Source organism: Morone saxatilis, unplaced genomic scaffold, assembly GCF_004916995.1.
Source record: "Morone saxatilis isolate NCDOM2014 unplaced genomic scaffold, NCSU_SB_2.0 Contig17, whole genome shotgun sequence".
Classification (NCBI taxonomy): Eukaryota; Metazoa; Chordata; class Actinopteri; family Moronidae; genus Morone; species Morone saxatilis.
Window position 1 is genome coordinate 7,642,759 of NW_023339729.1, and position 20,891 is coordinate 7,663,649.

The following is a 20,891-nucleotide window of genomic DNA, read 5'->3' on the forward strand; positions in this document are numbered from 1 at the left end:
ATCTACTGACAGCACCTGAGGGAAGATATTCACACACACAAACGGAGGAATAAAACAAATATGAAAGATGATTTGCAAATCTGCCAGACAGTTTAAACTGCAGATCTGATTCTCCATTTGTTCTCGAGGGGCTTCAAGTAGGGAACTGGACTGACCCGACATTTGATCTTCATGCCCTCCACGTACTTCTTCTCTGGGTTCTTAAGGAGGATATCAGACAGGTGGGTCCGGGGCACCAAGCCTTTAATGTGGTCAGACAGATGTACCACCATACCATGACTCAGCAGGACGGACACTGTCCCCTTTGAAGGAGAGACACATGGAAGGAAGACAATGTGAACCAGACCAAAGAATCAGGGAGAGAGCAGAATGACACAGGAAAAATAATGGGAGAGGGTACTTAAACTGTGTCCAGCTTTAACCTTTTGTTTTTAGGCTCATTTACAGGAATTTACACTAATGTTAGCAAGGCTGCTTCTAGGCATTAACACCTCTTAAAGGCAAGAGAGCGAACAAGCATATTTCTTTAAAATATCAAACTATTAATTTAAATACAATTGATTTTAATACTTGATATTCATACCTCTACAATCTGACCGGCATGAAGATCGTGGTACCTATAAAAAGGCTTCTCAATAATACTCCTGAAAACAAGACAAAGGGGGTTTGTTAATATATCAAATTAAAAACAGTAAGGTCCATGCTAACTAGGGAATAAGATGCATAAATGAGGTGCTACATACTTGCGCAGACTAACAAAATAAATTTGGTCCATGGGACTGAAGTCCAGTATCCTGCAGGTGTGCTCAGGCATGGCAAACACTCTGTTTTCATTAGCTGGCTCCTTAGGCTCCTTCAGGTGGTTCCTCTGTCAAGAAATATAAATAAAGTTTTTACCCCAATGCTTAGACAGCTGAATATTTACAGAGAGCATTTATAGCATTTATTCTAAGTAAGTTTAAATAAAAATAAATTAAAGCATCGCTCCGACTCACATGTACAAAGGCCGTCATTTTGTCTGGCATTTCCAACATGGCTCCAGACATGTGGTGCATTGCGGTCATCTTGCAGTCCTTCACCACCTCACCAATGCGGTCATCTCCAGGAGGAGAGGGGTCAACTCTGCTTCCGGGCTGAGCGAGGTAGCTGCGCAGGCTCAGGGCCACCAGACGGGTGGACGGCTCCACATAGAGCACACAGGCTCGCACCTGGGTGGATTGATGAAAACAGGTTTATATAATAATATACACACATGGAAACCCCATTAACTGGTCACTTTTAACACCTTCATGCAAGTTTATTTTAATAGGGTGGATTTAAATCCAAAATATCACTATTAGAGTGGCCAGATACAGACAAACACAAAGTGATACACCGTCTAATATAAGCCAAAAGGATCCATGTGCCAGGACAGATTTACCTCGGTTCCCTCTGTGTAGCTGGAAGCCTGTTCTGGCTCCATGTGGAGAAAGTCCACCTGGCCACTGAAGGAGGACAGGAAGTCCAGGAACAGACCATGTTTGGTCACCTGCAATACCAACATGTAGACTTTATTCAAATGAAACATAGCTACCACTGAAGCTGTTATAGCCACTGCATTGAGGGCAAGTAGAGCTTTAACTGGATAAATTCCTTCATTGGACTGAATATGTATTGATATTATTATAGTAAAAAACGCTAAACAACATTACCAAAATAAAAGTTATCTCTACCTTTTTGATCTTAGCTTTGACCAGAAGACCAGGCAGAAGGTTAGTGAGGTTCCAGCCCTGCTCAGTTTCAGCATAGCCCTGTGCGACAGTCGGGGGGCTGACAGAAAGGCGGACCACGCGCCCATCATTCTTTACTTCTTCCACCTGAGAGGTCAAATACTGACCGACTTTCAGCTCTGGACACATGAGAAAACAGACATGCTTGAGAGACGTGTTGACACTTCTTTCCAATCCCTCACTTTCTGAACGTGTTTGATAAAAGCTGGAGAGGCACGCTCCAGACGAGGCAAAACCCTACTCTCATTTCTCATTTCCTCAGTAAATGACAGGTGGTCCAAAATACTTCGTCATACCTTCCGGGTTGTTAGGTTTGTCTTTTGCCGCTTCCTTGGGCAGGAAGGCTTTGGTTCCACTAATGCCAATGTCGACTATGTAGCCATGGTCCTCCACACTCTCCACACACCCACTCAAGACCTGAGTTGTCACAAAATAATTCAAAAAATTGTTAGATAGAAAAAGAAAAGCTGTATGTAATTTTATTTTTGCTCATTAAGGACTCACCATGCCAGCTTTCAGAGAGCTTGAGGTGAGAGCTTTGTTGACCAGCTTTGGATTGACTGACAGCTGGATGCTGAGAGAGCCTCCTTTGGTTACATCCAACTTGGCAACCACACACCTCAACACCATGCCAGGGTAGAAGAGGTGTGGCAGAGAGAAGATTTCCTGTGATGTAAAAATACACGATTCACCTTTTGAATATCACAGAATATCCTGGGATGAAAGTAAACTCTTGACATAAATAGGTTTAATGTATAATCTTTACTCTAATGTAGATGTAATGAGACTGATTCTAGACTCCACAGAAGCAATAAAACTGGCGTAAAACTGAACCCAGATTTTTCAGCCAATCATCCAACAATGGCACAGGCAGTTTGGAGTCATGCATCATCTGTGACAGTATATTTAAATCAGACCTACCTCTGTATCAGCTGAATCCAGTTGCTCGCTGAGCAGCTTGGCATACGAGTCACAGATGTTCTTGATGCTGAGAAAGCCTTGCAGGCCACACGGCAGGCTGACTGACACCTCAAAGTCTGTTACCTCCTTCACACAACCCAGCATCAGCATACCCTCCTTCACGTTCTGCAAAATCCACAAAAACACACACACAAAATCAAGTCAGATGCTATGCTGAAATACCCTGAATACACTTTTGATTCACAGTAGCGAAAATTATTTTCCTTAGAAAATGAAGCTACTTAAAACATTTAACTAATTATAAACATACACACTGGTTCTTGACGAATGTTTTACCTTGATATGTAGAATCTCCACACATTTGACAGCTGCATTCAGCGTCAATCCGTCTCCTTTTTCTTTGGCCGTCTTTGACTTTTTGAGCTTCTTGCCGTCATCCTTGCCCGCCCCCTTTCTTTTCTTGGTTTCTGCTTGTTCATTTGACTGCAAGAGAAAAGCAAGCTACTGCTATCTGCGGATGATGACACTGATTTGTAAGTATACAAAACATAAGCCAAACTACAGTGTGTGTGAAAGGAAAGGCGGCCGATGTGAAAGAATGATTAGCACTTAAGGAATACAGTGTGTGATGATCTTCTCTCTGGGGATACAAGTATGGATCGCTCACAGTAGTATGGATACAGATAGATAGAAAAGAGGGTAACTCTACCTGGAACAAGTTGTCCACCTCTGTCCGCTGCACCACTATTTTACTCTCAGTGGGCTTCTTTGCCGTCCCCCCTCGGGGGAAGTCCTCCTCCAATGATGCCATGTTTGATGCTGTTTCAGATGTTTGATGCTGTTTCAGATGTCTAAGAAAACCAAAGTCACTGTCAATAAACAGAACTTTTCAAAACCTCTTAACCTGCTGATCATACAAAAGTTACATTATACTAAGCGACAAATGGATGTAGCCAATAATCAGACCCATTTTGTGTATCTCATGTAACTCAATCATCGTTTATACACTATTAACACAACATTAAGTCACACATATGAAAACAATGATGAGAGCCACAAACTGAGCTTTCTACTCAGGCATTGTTTGATCCATCACAAGCACATACAACTATTTATACCAGCTGGAGACATTTAAAGGGCACATTTGAAACAAGTTGCAATACAAATGTGCACAGTGTTACCCCTCAACATGCACGAGCCAACATTAGCTACCTGTCTCCTATTTTAGCACTCGAGCTAAAGAGTAAGTAAGTTTGCCAGCAGATAAAAGAACTATTTCTGTAGAGACAACCCTGACTTTGATTCAAACATACATTGAAGTGTTCTTTCGGTAGTTATCACACAATGTTTCCTTACATTCAATCTCCGGCTTCAGGATACGAAAACTCACATGTTGTTCAGCAGCACGCCATGATCACAACCCGGAAGAAAAACTCATGTGGGCGGGTCATTCTTTGTCCAATCACAGACGAGAACAATGATTGATACCATCTTTAGCCATTCAGTGGATAGTTGAGACCCTAACTTTGAGTGACATTATTTTGGACCTATAGCAACCCACCTTGAGTAGGCGGGACTTCCTTGTGAATTTAGCATTGCGGCCTCTGCTGAAGGGCACTTGTCTGATTCTGTTTGTACAGGGGTCGTGTGCTAGAGGTAAGACATACAACGTTCACGTATTTAGCAAGAAATGAACCCACTTACTTTGGGTTTGAACGCGCAGAGCAGTACTCATGTTATCGTTGAAGCCCCTCTGTGACAATGTGACAGTGTAATGTTTAACTTCAGGTCTGAATGTTGAATTAGCTAGCAGGCTAACCTAGCAAGCTAACTTACTGTACAGTGTGCCAGCTAACGAGCTTTGAACCAAAGTCAGTCTGAATGAAATGTCCTCTGTTGGAGCCACAACGTTATTGACTTTAAACAGGTGAAGTTGTCAGTAAACACCATTATACTGGAGTGTTGTTGTTGAGCTTGTTCTCATTTTTAGATCTGTCGTTAAGTAACATTAGCATGTCGAGCTTACCCATCGTTAAAGCTGCACATTCTCTAATGCAATAACGCATTAAAGTCAATTGATTCAGTAAGTAAATTAAAATTGCAAATAAGGTGTTTTTTCATGTGTCGTGCCAAAATAAAGTAGGCTCCTTCTGAAGAGCTCCTTGTTTATTTCACCAGCTAACTTGCTTTCCCCACACTTGCTCCTGTCAAAATGTAGCTAATTGTAATTTTATAAAATGCTTGACTAATTTAATAATCTATGTTGTGTGATTAGTATCAACTCTTAGTATTCTATCTACTAATTGAATCTGCAAACATACAACAGGCTGCAATTATAAAATGCTACGAAAACGACTTTCAGGAATTTGATATGTCAACTCATTTTCTGTCGATCAACTAACAGTTTTTAGCATATTTTGTTTTAGTCACACATACTAGTTTCCAAGGTCAAAAATGAACTTGCTCATGTACTAATATTATTAATCAATCACCTTTATTCTCCTTGTGGTAGGACCATTAACAATCCATCATGGGAGGACACGACGCCGGATCCCAGCACCAGTTCACTGGTATTGCCAAGTACTTCAATGCATACACAATCACAGGAAGGAGGAATGTGAGTTGTGTGCAGCTTCACTATCAATAAACTGCATTTTCACATTTGACAGTTAAATCTCTCTATGAATTTCTCATCGTGCCTCCTTTTTTTTCTTCTTTTTAGTGTGTTTTGCTCACATATGCCACCATATTAGGCATTGGCCTTTTCTTCAAATTGAAGCCCAAGAAGCAGGCCGCCGTCACAGAAAAGTGATAATGTAAGTGCATAAGTGTCTCTATCCTATTAGTTTCCAAGTACATATGTACTTTTGTTAAGTATCGCTCCATCCAATCAACCTAAGGCCCTTTGTTGTGTCCTTACAGGTGTCCATTTTGACCATCATCTCTAACAGCTGGGAGTGGAGGAAGCAGCTGGACGTGCTTGTAATAAAATATGAGTGTTTGGTATCCCTATGTTAACAATAAAGAACATTTGTGCCCAATACATAGAAAACACTTGTTTTATTTACAGTGTACGCAAGTATAAAATAATTATAATACAGAAATGTCAGCCACGTGTTAAAAAAAAGCTGTAAACATGGCAGTGATTTTAAAAAAAGTCCTCAATCAACAATGGCACTTTTCTCAGGCAAGGGGATATAGGGTATATAGGCCAGCTTGATTTGGGGCCTGAGGGCCAGAACAAGAGTTTAATAACCTAAATGTAATCTTCATTCACAGCTAGAGGTTCACCAGAGGTGATTTGTTGATAATACAGTTGTTTGTTTCCCACTGCACCAAGAACCTCCAGTTACTTATGGAGCTTGGGGATCAGATGTGTGTCTCATTTCAAGTTTCTATAGATTATTTTCTCATAATTCAACAATGTCTCATGGATTGTAGGCCCCAGCGGCCAGCAGCAGGTTCCTGCGAGTGAAGTGAAGGTGTATGACGGGTGTGGATTTAGACATGTAGGTGCCCAATAGAAGCTCCTGGGAGTTATCTTGTAGATGGACGTGTCCTGTAGCTGCTGTGAAATCATCAGTCTCTAAATCATCAAACGCTTTCAAAGCATCCCACAGACGAACTGTATTGTCCATGGAGCCTAAAGAAAGAATAAGATGAAACGTCACTGCGAGTTTACCAGCAAAGACTCCCCTCAAATCTGAATATCAATACATTGAAACGCACAGATTAAGATTACAGGGGTATGGTCTCCTGTAGCTAAAGTTGAACAGATCTGGCTCCAAATGCATTCAGTTAAATGATGTTAACAGATAATCAACTGATGTAAAATTAAGAGACATTGTAGTTCACCCACCAGAGGCAAGGATCTCGCCGTCTCTGCTGAACTTGAGGGAGTAGATGGTATCTGTGTGGCCTTTTAGCTCTCCAATCATCAGCCCATGACCAATGTCCCACAGAAGAACTCTGCCATCAGTAGCTCCTGAAGCCAAGAACTTCCCATTGGGAGAGAAAGCCAGCGCGTGGATAGGACCCTGAAAAATGCAGTGAAAAGACTGGCTCAGTGGTCATCTCTGCAGCAGTGCTGTTCCATAGATCTTTGAATCTTAAGCATCTTTAACTCTGGGTGTACAGATAATTCTCTAAACCTACTTAAAGTTATAGTAATATATTTAACTGTTTTGTAATGTAAGTTATATTTATATTTATATATTTTTTGCATCACCTCAATGTTGGTGTTCAATAGGAATCACATGACATTTCACAACTTGTGGGGGAACAGCAGCCTGGTTTGAAGTTTTTCTTTGTTCATAAGATGACTCTACTGACAATGTGTAATAACTGATGCTCAGCCCTATAACAAGGATTTTCTGCTGAATGGGAGACCACAGATCAGGGTACCGCTCTGCTGACTCGTCTGACCTTGTGACCAGTGAAGATGCGGACGCAGTTTCCGGTCAGGACATCCCAGAGACGGATGGTGCGATCAGACGACCCTGTGACAACATAATTGGAGTTGGGGTGGAAGCGGGTGCAAGTGACATCAGCTAGGTGACCAGAGAAAATCCGTAGAGGCTGGTAGTGATCTGTTGCCCACAGGCTGTTGGAGAAAACACAGACCAATAACACATCTGTAGACAGACCGGCTGTGTATTGGCAGTATGTTGTTTACCTCTGAGTTACAGGAGAATACTACTCAGTTAAGTTATGCATTTCCTTACCGGGCAACTCTGTCGTGACCCCCAGAGATAAAATAGTACCCATGGTGGGAAAACTGGGTGTCCCACACTGGGTAGTTGTGGCCTTTGTAGCCCACAAGACAAGTAAATGTTTGGAGACTCCAGAGCCTGACTGTACCGTCTTCAGAACTTGACAACAAGTAGTTTCTGAAAGGCAAAACAGGAAGGTCAAAAGGAACCACCGGAGTTATGTTTAGATGCACAGACAAAAATAAAAGAAAGTAAATGTTTATTCTAGGTTAAATGTATTAATGAGTGCGTAGGCAGACATGGTAATATTAAACGTTGCCAATGAAATGCTTTATACCTGTCTGGGCTGAAGCTGATGCCATACACCGGCCCACTGTGTCCGTAGAGGATCTTTGACTCACTGGCCGTCTTCTCATCCATGATCCTCTCCAGCACATCGTCTGACTCTTTGTCAATCAGATTCAAATCTAGAGTGAGAGAAGGGAGGGGGGGTTATTTAAGGTAAAGAAAGTCATAATAAAATCAAGCAAGGTTGTCGGTCATTCATCAGTGGTCACTGTCAAACACTGTACCTGCCGCAGACTTGACCTTGCGGAGCTTTTTCGGCGTGACGCTCCACACCCGTACCGTTGAGTCCGCGAAGCCCCCTGCAATCAGGCTGGAGTCATCTGTGAAGTCTACTGCAGTCAGACCCTGCAGGGCAGAAGGGGAGAACACTTAGAAATGATTCTTCTGTAGTTTGTCTGTCCAACTGTGCAATCTCTACCACTTGCTTAAATGTTCAACATGTTGTGACGTACAGTGAATTGCTGCAGTTATGAATCACTACCTGGTAAGCGTTGAGAAAAGAGTAGAAGCAGATGGAGGGGAGGTTATCTGGTGCCAGGCGGATCCTCTTGGTGGCCTCCTTCATGTACATGATCTTGTCCAACTTGTCTGAATCCTTTAGTTCTGGAAGAGGTATCCTGAACAACAAGAAACGACCGTCACTGACTACGTTTACGCACACATTTTCCACTATTATTACAAAAAATGACAATATTCTGCATTTGATATGGGTCATGTAAACAGCATATTCCGTTTGGATATACCTAATTAGGCATCATTCCTAATGTAGCATTTACTGACTAAGACATGTGGGATATGCCGATTTTACCAATATTATTCACATTTTAGGAGCGTTCTTTAGACATGTATACAGAGCATTTGAAATACGCGTCTCATTTGGGTTTTATGACACAACATGCACAACAGCTGTTCCACATTTACCACTGGAGCAAGATGACTGCAGTTTAAAAAGGAGGAAAAGGGAAGATTGAAAGGAGGTCAATTCCACCGTAGGACGTATAGTACTTCATTAACAGTCACATCAATTAGAGCAAGCACAGATGCATGTAAACAGGTGGAATATTCCTTTTTACTGGCCATGTAAACAGCTTAGTAGGAATATTGCCTTTTTCAAAAAGAGCTCACAAGTAAATATGAGGCTACAACACCATTAACGTTTGTACTGTTTGTGGATTAGTCATTTCCTTCTAATTTAACCTTTTGATTCATGAGCAGTATGTGTATGGTTGCATGCAAAGTCAGTCAGTTGCCAACATCAGAACTCATCCCTTTACTTAATATTGATTTTACAAGGTAAATAACCCCTGCGTTGCTATGACTAAATGTGGGACTTTCAACTGAAATGCAGCTTCTAATGAATCGTACTGTTCTGGTCTTACGAGTCAGTTGATTGAGACAAAACTAGGCACCAGCAGTCCAGAGCTATATACCGGTGTATCTACCTAGTCTGTGAAGGTGCATTAGGATCCTGCTTCTTGCTCTTGGAGCCCATGCTGTCCTTCTTGGGTTTCTTCTTCTTGGGTTTCCCCTCCTCATTCTCTGCCTCCTCGTCTTCGTCATCTAGAGGCAGCTCGATTTCTGGTTCCTTCAGCAGTCCATAGTAAACCTTGATGGAAAGATAATAAAATGACAACATGTCATGAACTCAAAGTCAAGAAGAAAACACAGATTGGATCATTTTAGTCTGCCTGTGTATAAATCCAACCTTAGCCTTATTGGCCTCTCGCTTGGCCTCTCCTGCCAAGCTGCCGGACATGGCGTCAATCTGGCCCTTGCTGCGGGGCATGCCATCAAAGATGTCAATGTAGAGGTGCTCTTGGATGATATTCCAGATCTGGTTGTTCTGACGCTCCTGCAGGTGCCTCTTCAGCAGCTGGTAAGAGTCACGGGAGATACGCAGCACAAACTTGCTGGTGCGGAAGTCCAGCAGGGTCTCGTTGCCTCTCATGTGCTCCTTCTTGGTCAGGCTGGACAAAATTCGCAAGTCATCCTCATAGTAGCACTCTTGATCCCCGCTGAACCTGGGATGGAGGGAAACGAGTGAGGTACGGGTTATTCAAGTGGCCCGGGATTTAGTGCTACTTAAAATAAAATCAAGTAAGCCGTTTATAGTTGGAAGGAAATACAATAAGTCAAGGAAACTCACTTTTCAAAGAACACCTTGGCCTCATTTTCGTGATTGTTGTACACCAGCTCCAGATACATGTGGACAAACAGCGGGTAGAAGACCTGCGACAGCTCTGCTCGATGACAGTCCAAAACCGATTCTATGAACCTCTTCAGGCCGCTGTAGTAAACCCCATACAGAGCAGGGTCTCCTTGCTGGCTGTAAGCTGACAGCACCACGTTGACGTCTGGCTGATCCTCACCAGGAGCTGTTGAAAAAGACGCACGTGGTTGATATGCATTCAGCTGATATTGGACAGTTACAGCTTAATGGTCATTTAGGTAAAGAATAAAAATAACACAGCGTATTAACATAAATCTTTTACACTTCAAAGAAATAACACGATGACAGCTAGAGCTGCAACGACAGTTAACTGAATATCTTTGGATCGTGGACAAAACAAGACATTTGAGGATGTCACCTTGGGCTTTGGGAAATAGTGTTCAACCATTTTCACCATTTTTTCATTTCATTGACCAAACAACTAATCGATTAATCAAGAAAATGATCTACAGATAATGAAAATCATCATTAGTTACAGCCCTATAACTAATCCAACTCCATGACAACATAGTACCTTGACAAAACTACTAAGTGAAGTATTCTGTCAAACTTTCTTGCCATTGCTATGGGAAGCACAGTGTGTTTTAGTACCTTCATGTGCAGTACATGTGGCCACTCGCTAATATGAATGGGAAAGTACAACTGTAGTCATTCTATTGTAATAATATGATAGTTCTCCACGGAGGAAACACTTTAGTGTAACTCGAAGGTGATGTTACAGTAACTTCAGCGTACAACAGTCCCCACATTACAACAACAGTAGCCTGCTTCCACCTTTGGTTGGCGCCTGAGCTCCAGCGGAGGCTGAGGCAGTCACCCGGCTGAGAAGAGAGCTCGCATCCCCTTCTAGGTCCACACTGCCGGCAGCACCACCCGAGCCTGCCCCCGAGGAATCGCCTCCCTTTGGATCCAACAAATCCTCCGGTAATCCCGCTTCACGACGCAAAATTTCGACGGAGTCGTTGAGTTTGTTCTTTCTGAGGAATTGCAGGACCGCCAGCAGCGTCTGCTGGTCCTCCGGGGCTCCCGCCGCACTTTTATTGCTCCCAGCCGACGCACTGGAGCCCGGGGACGTAGAGAGCAGTCTGCCGTCGCTAGCATTATTATTTCCACCGCCATCGTTTGATGGTTCTGTCTTTATGTCTTTTTCTTCAACCGCTTCGACCAGACCACCCTGCACGGCCGCCATTTTAAAAATGAAATGCGCATGTGCGAGGTTTAAAAACGGAAGACGTTAACCGTGCAAGATCAGGTCACCTGATTGGCGCTTATTGTTGCAGCGTCATCCTGTGCGGCACACATGTCCCGCCTCCCTCAACAGCAACATCTGTACCTCAATGGAGACTGGTTTGATTTTAATAAACTAAAACTAAATTCATAACATATAGTTTGACGATCAACAGATTAAATGTTCCTCCTCAAATAAACTATCAGCATGTTTACCATTTATAACTATTGTACCTGTTGTCCCTTTTATTCTATTTTGCCTCAGGTAAACTGTACTTTGAGCAGTATTTATCATTTTAATATAAGAAATTAAGTTCCATTCATACATAATTGTGTGTGTGTACTGGGTTATATATACTGGACTGCATATTTAAATCATATATTTATAATTTAGATCACCATTTACTGTTTTGTACCAGGTGGTGGCACTTTGGTCCCACACAATCCCCACCCAGTCTAGATAGTCCCAACCTGATTGGATAATGCATTGAAAAACAAAAACATAGAGCTACAACAAAGGATTACTTTCATAATTGATTATTTGATTATTTTGTTTATGAAAGGTCAGCAAATTAAAAAAATCACAAATTCCCAGAGGCCATGGTGATGCCTTCCTATTTCTTGTTATGTCCAATCAAGGTATTCAGTTTACTATCATAGAAGATAGAACCTGAAAAAAATCACATTGGAGATGTTGAAACCAGTTATTTTAACCAATATTTTAAAACAATCAACAATTTCCCCTTATTTGCTGATGAATCAAATTAATTGTAGTGTTATACAAAGTTTGACATGCAACTTGACACAATGGAGACAAGAAGTACATACAAGTATCAGCAGTATTTACTTTGCATTCTGCTGAGGCTGGATTTCTGCCTGTACAGAATAACACCCCATCTTCGAACGCTCTGAACTCCCCTATCAGAGACACACTCATATAGCGCTGACAGTGCATCTTTTGGGTCAGCACAGCATCAGTTTTCATCTCCAGGAGACTGTCAGTAGAAAATCTGAACTTAATAGCATTTCATTTTATTTTTGAACAGTGCAGGAGCCATGTTTACTCACTGTTTCAGTACTTTGCTCAAGATTGCAATACAATAATATTAGATATAACATACTTAATATATATATATATAAAATATATATATGTTTTCTCTAGACTGAAAGAACTTCATAAGCAATAAACTTGCAAATTATTATCCAGTTACCAACTAATTTCAGAATCAGAACCAGGTTTATTGCCTGTAGTTGATTTACACATATACATACAGGGTCTGTCCTTGGTATGTTGGTGCATAACAGTAAACACAGTAAGAGACAATAAAGTTAAAAAGCAAGTACTGCAAAAGTCTCATAAATACAGAATCCTCAATATAAAATAGAAACATTAATAAAAAAGTGTTTGAAATGAAGAGGGTGGAATTTTGCAAAATGTTGACCAGGCAAAGCTTCACAGAATAAAATATAAAGAATATGTGCAATATATAGAGATAATAATCCAAAATGTCTCTTCAAGCTCAGATACACTCCTGCCCTGGCTCATCCACACTGAATATCATAAGAGTGAAAACTCAGCTGCAGGTTTAACGTGCAGACTGATAGTAAGGGGTGGGACAAAGAAGGGTTCACAGCAGAAGAAGCAGGGCGTTGTATAACATTGCGGTGGCAACGGAGAAATGGGGGTGGAGTTGGTTGGTGGGTGTAGAAGACACGTTTAGGTTAACAACTGCAACTCAGGGCGTGGTCATCTGTGCAAGCTCATTGTAATGCTGCTAATTAGTGAGTGAGGGTACATGCCTCCCTTTGGTATCATTCACTGAATGACAATGTCAGCATATCTTGGTATAACATAAAGATCAGCAACGTTACTATAAATAGCTGAAACAGCTTCTATTGTATTCACCTTCTCTCATACCCAGTAATATGCAGATGACCAGGGCTGAAATGTGTCAGGCTAAAGGTTATTGATTTAAGATCTATAAGTGTTCCCCTTATATAGTGATTTACAAAGAGACTGCTGTGCTGCACCGTGTGACTGCAATGTCCAGCACCTGCCCCTCCATAAGGAGCACACTGACATGTCCTTTTGCATTTGTATAGAATCACTTCACTTCACTGTTGTGTGCTTTTATTTTGAAATGATAGAATAATGAAACATAATAGACAGAGAAAGCTATCTCATCTAGTTGCTTTAATGTTTCATGGCAGCTCACCAGTGTTGACATTGATTTGAAATAAAACTGAGTGATTACATGCAGCAATCAGCTGGTACTGGAGGACTGAATATAGGACTATGGAAATTCAATTTCAGAGGGAAACACTGTACTTTTTTACTTCACTACATTTATCTGATGGCTGTAGCTACTACGTGGGTGCTTTCTTATATTCGGTTTATGGAAAGCTGCTCACACGCTCTTGACAGTAGTAATGAAATTGGTGAGTGAGGTGGGGAGAGACGCATGTTCAGTCGAATCTTCCTTTCACACCTCAGTGATGACTTGGCTCAGTTCCTCTGAGGAAGCTGGAGGACTCTCCCACCATCTCTCTCTCTCTCTCTCTCTCTTTCTGTCAGGAGGCAGCAGGGTGTGGTTTCACCCTGAAGAGACAGCTTTGTAGGAGCACATACAGACCCTCAACGAAAAAACACTGTTTCATGCACACTTAAATCCCTGAAATTCTTATTGCAATAGAGCCATAGCAATACTTGTATTGTATTCTTTAATTGATTTGAATTGAGCATTACAATTGTATATTATACAATCCAAACATTATAAAACATTGTTATTTTTCATATACAATGTTGATTCTTATGTCATTGTCATGTAAATTGCTGCCATTTCTTGTTAACAGAGCTTACATTTCATTATGGTACTAACCAGTGCTGATACCACTGACATGCATAACTGACTTAAATTAAAAGGCTCTTGCTTTGTGTTTGGAGAAGATGTGCAGTTATGGATGTCCCCTCAAGCTGTTCTGCTTATATGCCAGTAAAAACGTCCTCTGATGAGATTGGTGGGAAGGTTTACAGCAGATTTGTTAATTGGTATTGGTGGCACCCCTCCAAGAATTAAAAAAAACAAAAACAACTAGCAGGTTCCTCGACAGCTAAGTGGCCATTCTGATGAAAAATTTCAGAAGTTGGATGGTTTAATGGATCACTTTTATGGTCCTCATATGCTGCAACTACTTCAAAAAAGACAAATGATGAAATGAAAAGATGCTTTGCATGTGCATGTTTGTGTGTGAGGCAACAGAGAGTGATGTAGTCCTGGGAGTGCAGGGTGGGGCGTGGCAGTTTTGTAGTCGCGCTCAGGGTTTTTATGTTTGATTTCAATGCATTCACATGTAGGGTTTTCCCGGCTGCAACAAAATGGTGCAGTCGAGCTGTAGCTGCTGATTACTTGAAATAAATTCACCATCTCCATAAGATGCTGGAGATGATAAGATTTAGGACACTCTTCTACACATTCTTTATATTTAAAACTCCAATGACGCTTCCCTTGCTTGCTGTGTTTGTCCATCCTCAGTTTCTCATGCTTGTGTTATTGCTGTCCAGGCAGGAGCACCCAGCATTTGGCCAGAAAGAGAGCGTATGAAGCTCAAGATCTGTGATGCTTAGTGGCAACATTTAGAGGAAACACAAGTTTTTGCCTTTCAGAAAACATTGCCTGTCTATCTTTGAGCGGTAAAAGGGTAAGGAAACGCAGCAAAATCCCCCTACCGAGAGGCACATGTAAATAATTCATGAGGTGTGACTCTCAGAAGAGGTAGAAAAATGCCCTCGGAGAAGCAAAGAGGGAGGGAGAGAGTGAAGGAAAGATGAAGGGAGAGAAAAAAGTGGAAGGAGGGTGGAGGGGGAAGGCAGCGTGGTGGGTGGGGGGTGGCGATTGGGCCAGGGAACAGGAGGGGTGAGGCAGTCATTGGGGAGCAGCAACAAGACAGAAAGGATGATACCTTGAACTCAGAGGATGTATGGCTGATGGAGAGGCAAGGAGAGAAATAAAAATGTGAATGTGAGAGGTGACGTATAACGGTGAGAGGCAGGTGTAAAGGAAGGTGTGAAACAGCTAATGAACAGAGCTGACAGTAACGCAGATTTCATGCAGTGATGTAAGAGGTGAGCAGAAAGGAAAAGGAGGGATGAGGATTTCTCCTCCAGTAGCCATTGGCAACAAAGAAGAATTGCACCTTCATCACGCAGTTTCATTACACTGAGGTGATCATTACAGCAGGGCTACAGTGTTTTTGATGGACTTAATGAAAGGCTTCTCAAATGCACTGTAGGTCTTACTCACACACAAACACTGGTGCCACATGAGACTGGGGTTTAAACCTGTACGGCATTCAAAAAAAAATCTTTTTACACCCGTTGTATCACAGCAGGTGTAAAAAGTACATAGGACAGGTTACAATCAAATTCTCTGAAATCCATATTTATGTTACTATAACTGAAACCTTCAAGATCAAGTTATTTCTATTCTGTCTCTCCTCATCTTGCAGAGGCTGCTCTTATTTCGGCCTATGTGAGGTGTGTGTGCCATGGTGCACTGGTGCATGTGCGCATGAATGCATCTTAGAGACTTTTGCCCATCCAAGCGGAGTAATGGGTGTGAAGGCAGAGCTGTGGCACTAGAGATCTCCATTTGGGGGGATAAAATGCGGGGGCCCTGCATTATTCAATACTGACCTAACTGGAGAGCTGGAGCCTGCACGCAGTTGTCGGCTCTGCTGGCCTTATGGATGGGTGGTGGCAGCCTCACAGAAGCGAGCTTGTTCAAAACCCCCAGAACAGCTGGGAAAGTGAGGTGAGTTAATGAAATGCTCTTTACTCTGTCAAAGTTCCCTTAAGCAAGGCATGAAATATCTATATCTTTAAGGGCAGCTGCTGCAGTAACAATCAATACAGGTTTGACGTAGTTTTGAGTCGTTACACTGCAAAACGCATCTGTCCTAACAGTACACCTAAAGTATAGTTTGAAATAGATTGACGTCACTCTTCTTATGTAACTCTTAGCCAGAAAGCAATGCATGAAAAATGCAAACAGCCCTATCTAGAGCCAGTGTTTGGTTTGAAATATGGCGATTCAACATGGCGGACTCCATGCAATGTGACCTATAGCGCCTGTAGATATTATTCTAAGGTAACAAACTTCAGGCGGCAGCTGTCAGAGCACATGGTTTATCTTGATATTGATTTGGAGACAATGACATGGCTGAATAGCTAGTTAGTCTTGTTGTTAAACATACACAAATTATATTTATTGTTTGTCAACCATGGGCAGTGTTACAGTTTTAAATCGTGCTAGCCTAACGTGAGCTTTCCATCTCATAAGTGAGCCAAGGGTTCCATGAGCGGAGCAGACTTGAAATATCTCCCGTTTCCAAGTCATATCAAGGTTTGTCCTATTTACTTGAACCTTATGGGATGGTAATGATTCTTCCAGGTATTATTATTTATTTATTTATTATTGTTATCCTCAGGGGTTTGCAGGGAAACAGAGTTATTGTTTGTTAAAACTTTAGATTTTGATTGCAAAATACATGAAAATATAAATAAATTGTCTTTTTTCTTTGACAAGTGACTATGGTATTGGCAGGCTATAATGCCATTATCAGGAAAAAACAACTTAACCATCTGACACACTGGCATTCCTGTGGTCCATTAAATCCTGATAATGGACACCTCATCAGGAATAATCCCTCACATAATGGACACCTTGTCAGTCAGTATTCCTTCCTTAATGTGCTAGCATGCTAACATTTGCTATCGACATTGCCTCCTTTAGAGACACGCAGCTAGTGAGGCCAAACATTTTATGCATGTTGTTGCATTGCTCGAACTTGATGAGTACAATATTATCATACCATATAACATATGGCTAAAAGTATGTACTGTATATAATGTGAAGTTGTAATAAAGCAAAATTATACTGTAATATGTGGTTTGCAAAGTCTGATAGTGTGTGTGTGTGTGTGTGTGCACTGTATGGATATGTAGTTTTCACAGCTGGGAGATCTCCTCATTATCTGAAAAGGACTACCTCTACATCTATACATATGTTCCTGAACTTGTGGAGTGGTGTTTATGATCTTAATGATCTTATTTTAAAGCTGCCAGTTCATATGAAGTTGTTTTTACTTTTTCTGCACAGCCTCTCCTCTCTCTTCCTCTCTCCGCTTGCTCTTTCTCTCCCACGCATTTTCTGTCAGTAGAGATCTAACCAGGCACTTAAGTAGCCCCCCCACCGTGGGTCCTTTACAACACAATGTTGTGCACCGCAGTTTCTTTATCACTATAAATAATGCAGACCCCATCTAAAACTAATAAGGCAGTACGGCACAGCGAGGCAACAGAACGAACTAAACCCGAGAAACACGCAGAGTTCTATTGAAGCATTTTGATTCAACTCCTTATTTCATGCACCCAGCTCTGTATGTCTCTGTATCACATATAACACAATTAATATCGCTATTATCATAATTCATTGCTGTTTGTTGTTGAACCACATGGTGTTTATGTGAGAGACAATTCACAGCATGGATGTCCTTTGTTCGCCACAATCCAGACCTCTTCAGATAGCTTCCCTACCAAATTAGCCTTCTCTGCGGTCCAGTAAGCATGTCTAAAGATTATCACACACACATACACACACACACTCATACACACATACACACACAGTGACTGGCAGCTGCTGTGAGGGTAAGATAAAGAGGTGGCCTCCAATTTGCTAAAGGTCAGAGCCCTGGTGCTCAAAGCCTGAATCAATAATTATAATTTTGTAACTAATGGCAACATACACATTTATATTATAGAGACTAATAATTTGGATAATTTTGGATGATTTATATATCATTTGCAGTTGTCAGTAGAGATACTATCTGGATTACAACATACTTCTATTGTCTGCTGTTCTATTCAGTCAGTCTCAAGTGTGTGTAGGTACTTGTATGGATAGGAAAGTGAATAATGAAAAACACCTTAAGAAAGAGAAATGTTTGCAGTATTAGCTCTTTCCATCTGTTTGTCTGAGGGAGATGTACACTATCTCCTCATAAATTAGAATAATCTATCGCTGACAGTGGCCCTCTCCCACCTAGTGTGTGTCACATTGGCAGGAAATCTTCAATAAATCCAGGACAATAGATTGGCTGATATAAAGATCCCTCTCTCACACATGACAGGATTTGGTACATTTTAAACTCTGTAAATAGGACCTGAACTAAATCCTGATCTGCTGTGTAAGCCAAAGTGTTCAAGAGCACCTGTTCATTGTCGGTTGGTTATCAGTTAATTTGTTGGAAGGGACACATTGATTTTCATTCATTTACCATGGAGGTGAGAGACTTTGGCTACTAAAAGGCTAAAATGTAATTGTCTCTCTAGCAAAAATATAGATACATCCACCGGAAATGACAAACAAGCCTTCGTGATAAAGCAAGGCTCTTTGTTCTCCTTGAGGTGTATGTGTGACACAAAATAAAGGACGGGGTGGACCAGGTTTTCCTTTGTTGCCACTATTTGATGTCACCAGGAGGGGGGGGGGATGACTGGAATGTCCTTGGGGACGGACCAGCCTAAAGACCTGTGCAAACACAATGACAGACGGATGTGTGGTGGCACATGCACAGACTGGTATAGCACACACAAATGTGCATGCATGCTTACATTCACTCAGAAGCCACCAGCCTGCATTTCAATTTACATTTTATTTTACAACAGATTTATGACATACTAAGCCATAACAAGGCTTCAAAACCTCTGCTGTCTTTTGTGTCTAACTAGAAATATAGTAATCAGTGATGCCTGAAAAACTTATATAGCTTTGTTGTGGTGATCATTTCTTTTTTTTTTAACTAGGTCCACAGCTTGACTCCATAATAATTTGGAGATTAAATGTTACACCAAAAAAGATACACATTTAGGCAAATATCATTAATTTGCTGGGAAAGAAAAAAATACATCCTATTTGACACTAAAAAGTAAGTCTAAGTCTAAAGTAAGTAATTTCACAGGGGAATTAAATGAAATATTAATAGAATTTTTTAGCAGTATCTAAAATTACCCTTAGAGTATAAAGCAGAGGAAGCAGTTAGTTGCTTACAGTATCTATCTCTAATAGAATCTGAATGAGTTTAATGTCCATTTATATTGTAGAGTGAGGTGACTCAGATTTAGAAAGCAAATTATTCAGTGTAATTAACATTTCCATTGACATTTCCATCTCCCTGAATAAAAACGGAACGTCTTCACCCTCAGAGAGCTTGTAATTATGCTATTTGATGAAAAAAGAGAAGCATGGTGAACACAGACTGTATAATTAAAAATGGTCGTAGTCTCCATGATATCATCCATAGATTTCTGAAGAGCTGTTGTGAAGCTCAGTGTGGTGTCTCTGGCCATCACCATCTGGGTAGTCTAGACTTCGCCAGCTCCCGGCTGATCAAAAAATGAGCAAATACTTGGATTGTGGGTGGAGCTGAGGTAGGCTGAATGAAAGACTGGTTACTGAAAACACCTGCCTGTGATGGCACCTGTCACTCAAAGTGGCCAATGCCCTTAATTATGTATAACTTCAAGCCTTGATATAATTTAAATGGGTGAGTTAAATACAAATTCCTTTAGATGTCACAAAGGGGGAATTTAGTTATAGAAACCAAAACCACGTCTTGTACCAGGCTGTAATCATGTTTATGTCACCTGTAAAGGTGGGCATTTTTATATGGGGCTCAATGGAGAGTGACCCAGCCTCAAGTGGCCATTCAAGGAACTGCAGTTTTTGTTCGTGCAGCATTAGCTTCATTTGCCAGCCACGGAGGTTGCCACTTGGGTGAACACCAGCTTGAGAGTCAATTAGATAATAGCCTCATCAATGAGTTCAGATTCTAACCTCACAGCACATCTTAGACTCTCTCCACACTCAAACTATACCTGAGACAAGACGCTTAACCCTACAATACCATGGTGAACACATAAATCAAAACACTAACAGATAGACTAACCTGGGAACAGACGAGTAATACACGACCTCTCAGTCTGCTCAAAAGCTGACTGTACAAGCCTCTAAACTGCCTTTTAATTAATAGCTGATGGTGCTCCATCGATCTGCTCTCTAATTATAGGGCGTTAGCTGCTATAGATCAGCTGCCCTTGTGCTGCTACATCCAGAAAACCATCTGCACACAGAAACACACATACACACAGGCCCATCAAGCATACCTCCACACCACTCAGCCAGACGTTTTACTGTAGCCACTTCATTGTGGGAGGTAAATATTTTAACAGTTTACCAGCCAGAAACATTGCCTGAATTAGTCTTCATCCTCGATTCCCACAAGCTCAGAATGAGACGACAGTTTTAATTACGGCCCCGCCAAGATAATGGAATGCTTTTGGTGTTTTTCTGCTCGATCAATAGCTGTTTATGTGCGTACAGTGACACAGTTATCAGCCTCTGGGCAGACTGCCAGCAGGTGGGGAATGACTCCAGTCAGCACTTTGGAAGATGGAAGAGGAGGGGGAAGGAGAAGGACGAGGGAGGGACAAACACACGCACGTATGCATGCTGTAGGCCTCGGAGATGGCCGTTGCGTGTATTTGCCGTGTTGATGTAGTGCAGCAAAGAGGGTGGAGCCAAGGGTGCAGGAGTGCAGGCCCCCCACGCACCGTAGCTTTAAAAG

General features: G+C 41.5%; 3 protein-coding genes across 6 annotated transcripts in view; 1 reads left to right on the forward strand and 2 right to left on the reverse strand.

The window, feature by feature from the left end:
- Positions 1-4,135, reverse strand: part of pdcd11 (programmed cell death 11) — a 13,683-nt gene extending 9,548 nt beyond the window's left edge. For 2 of the 4 annotated variants that reach the window (XM_035659606.1, XM_035659603.1), the window contains exons 1-12: positions 4,047-4,132; positions 3,400-3,541; positions 3,027-3,173; positions 2,691-2,855; positions 2,274-2,435; positions 2,066-2,186; positions 1,713-1,888; positions 1,421-1,528; positions 996-1,208; positions 744-868; positions 584-644; positions 156-302 (exon numbers count right to left, since the gene is read on the reverse strand). In XM_035659606.1, the coding sequence (XP_035515499.1) occupies positions 156-302; positions 584-644; positions 744-868; positions 996-1,208; positions 1,421-1,528; positions 1,713-1,888; positions 2,066-2,186; positions 2,274-2,435; positions 2,691-2,855; positions 3,027-3,173; positions 3,400-3,501 (1,527 nt within the window). In that variant the 5' untranslated portion in view covers positions 3,502-3,541; positions 4,047-4,132. Of the gene's footprint in view, positions 1-155; positions 303-583; positions 645-743; positions 869-995; positions 1,209-1,420; positions 1,529-1,712; positions 1,889-2,065; positions 2,187-2,273; positions 2,436-2,690; positions 2,856-3,026; positions 3,174-3,399; positions 3,542-4,003; positions 4,023-4,046 lie in introns of those variants that run through there. The other 2 variants (XM_035659604.1, XM_035659605.1) reach the window with 2 other exon arrangements.
- Positions 4,136-4,228: 93 nt separating this feature from the next.
- On the forward strand, positions 4,229-5,733 carry atp5md (ATP synthase membrane subunit DAPIT). The gene is made up of 4 exons (XM_035660948.1): positions 4,229-4,346; positions 5,203-5,307; positions 5,413-5,506; positions 5,613-5,733. Exons 2-3 carry the CDS (start codon positions 5,221-5,223, stop codon positions 5,500-5,502), a joined length of 177 nt encoding a protein of 58 aa, XP_035516841.1. The 5' UTR covers positions 4,229-4,346; positions 5,203-5,220; the 3' UTR covers positions 5,503-5,506; positions 5,613-5,733.
- Positions 5,734-5,762: 29 nt separating this feature from the next.
- On the reverse strand, positions 5,763-11,177 carry taf5 (TAF5 RNA polymerase II, TATA box binding protein (TBP)-associated factor). The gene is made up of 11 exons (XM_035660946.1): positions 10,755-11,177; positions 9,897-10,125; positions 9,456-9,771; positions 9,193-9,356; positions 8,232-8,367; positions 7,975-8,095; positions 7,740-7,869; positions 7,415-7,579; positions 7,116-7,293; positions 6,550-6,727; positions 5,763-6,333 (listed from the first exon to the last, which is right to left on the reverse strand). The coding sequence occupies exons 1-11, from the start codon at positions 11,167-11,169 to the stop codon at positions 6,119-6,121; spliced, it is 2,247 nt and encodes a 748-aa protein (XP_035516839.1). The 5' UTR covers positions 11,170-11,177; the 3' UTR covers positions 5,763-6,118.
- Positions 11,178-20,891: the final 9,714 nt, after the last annotated feature.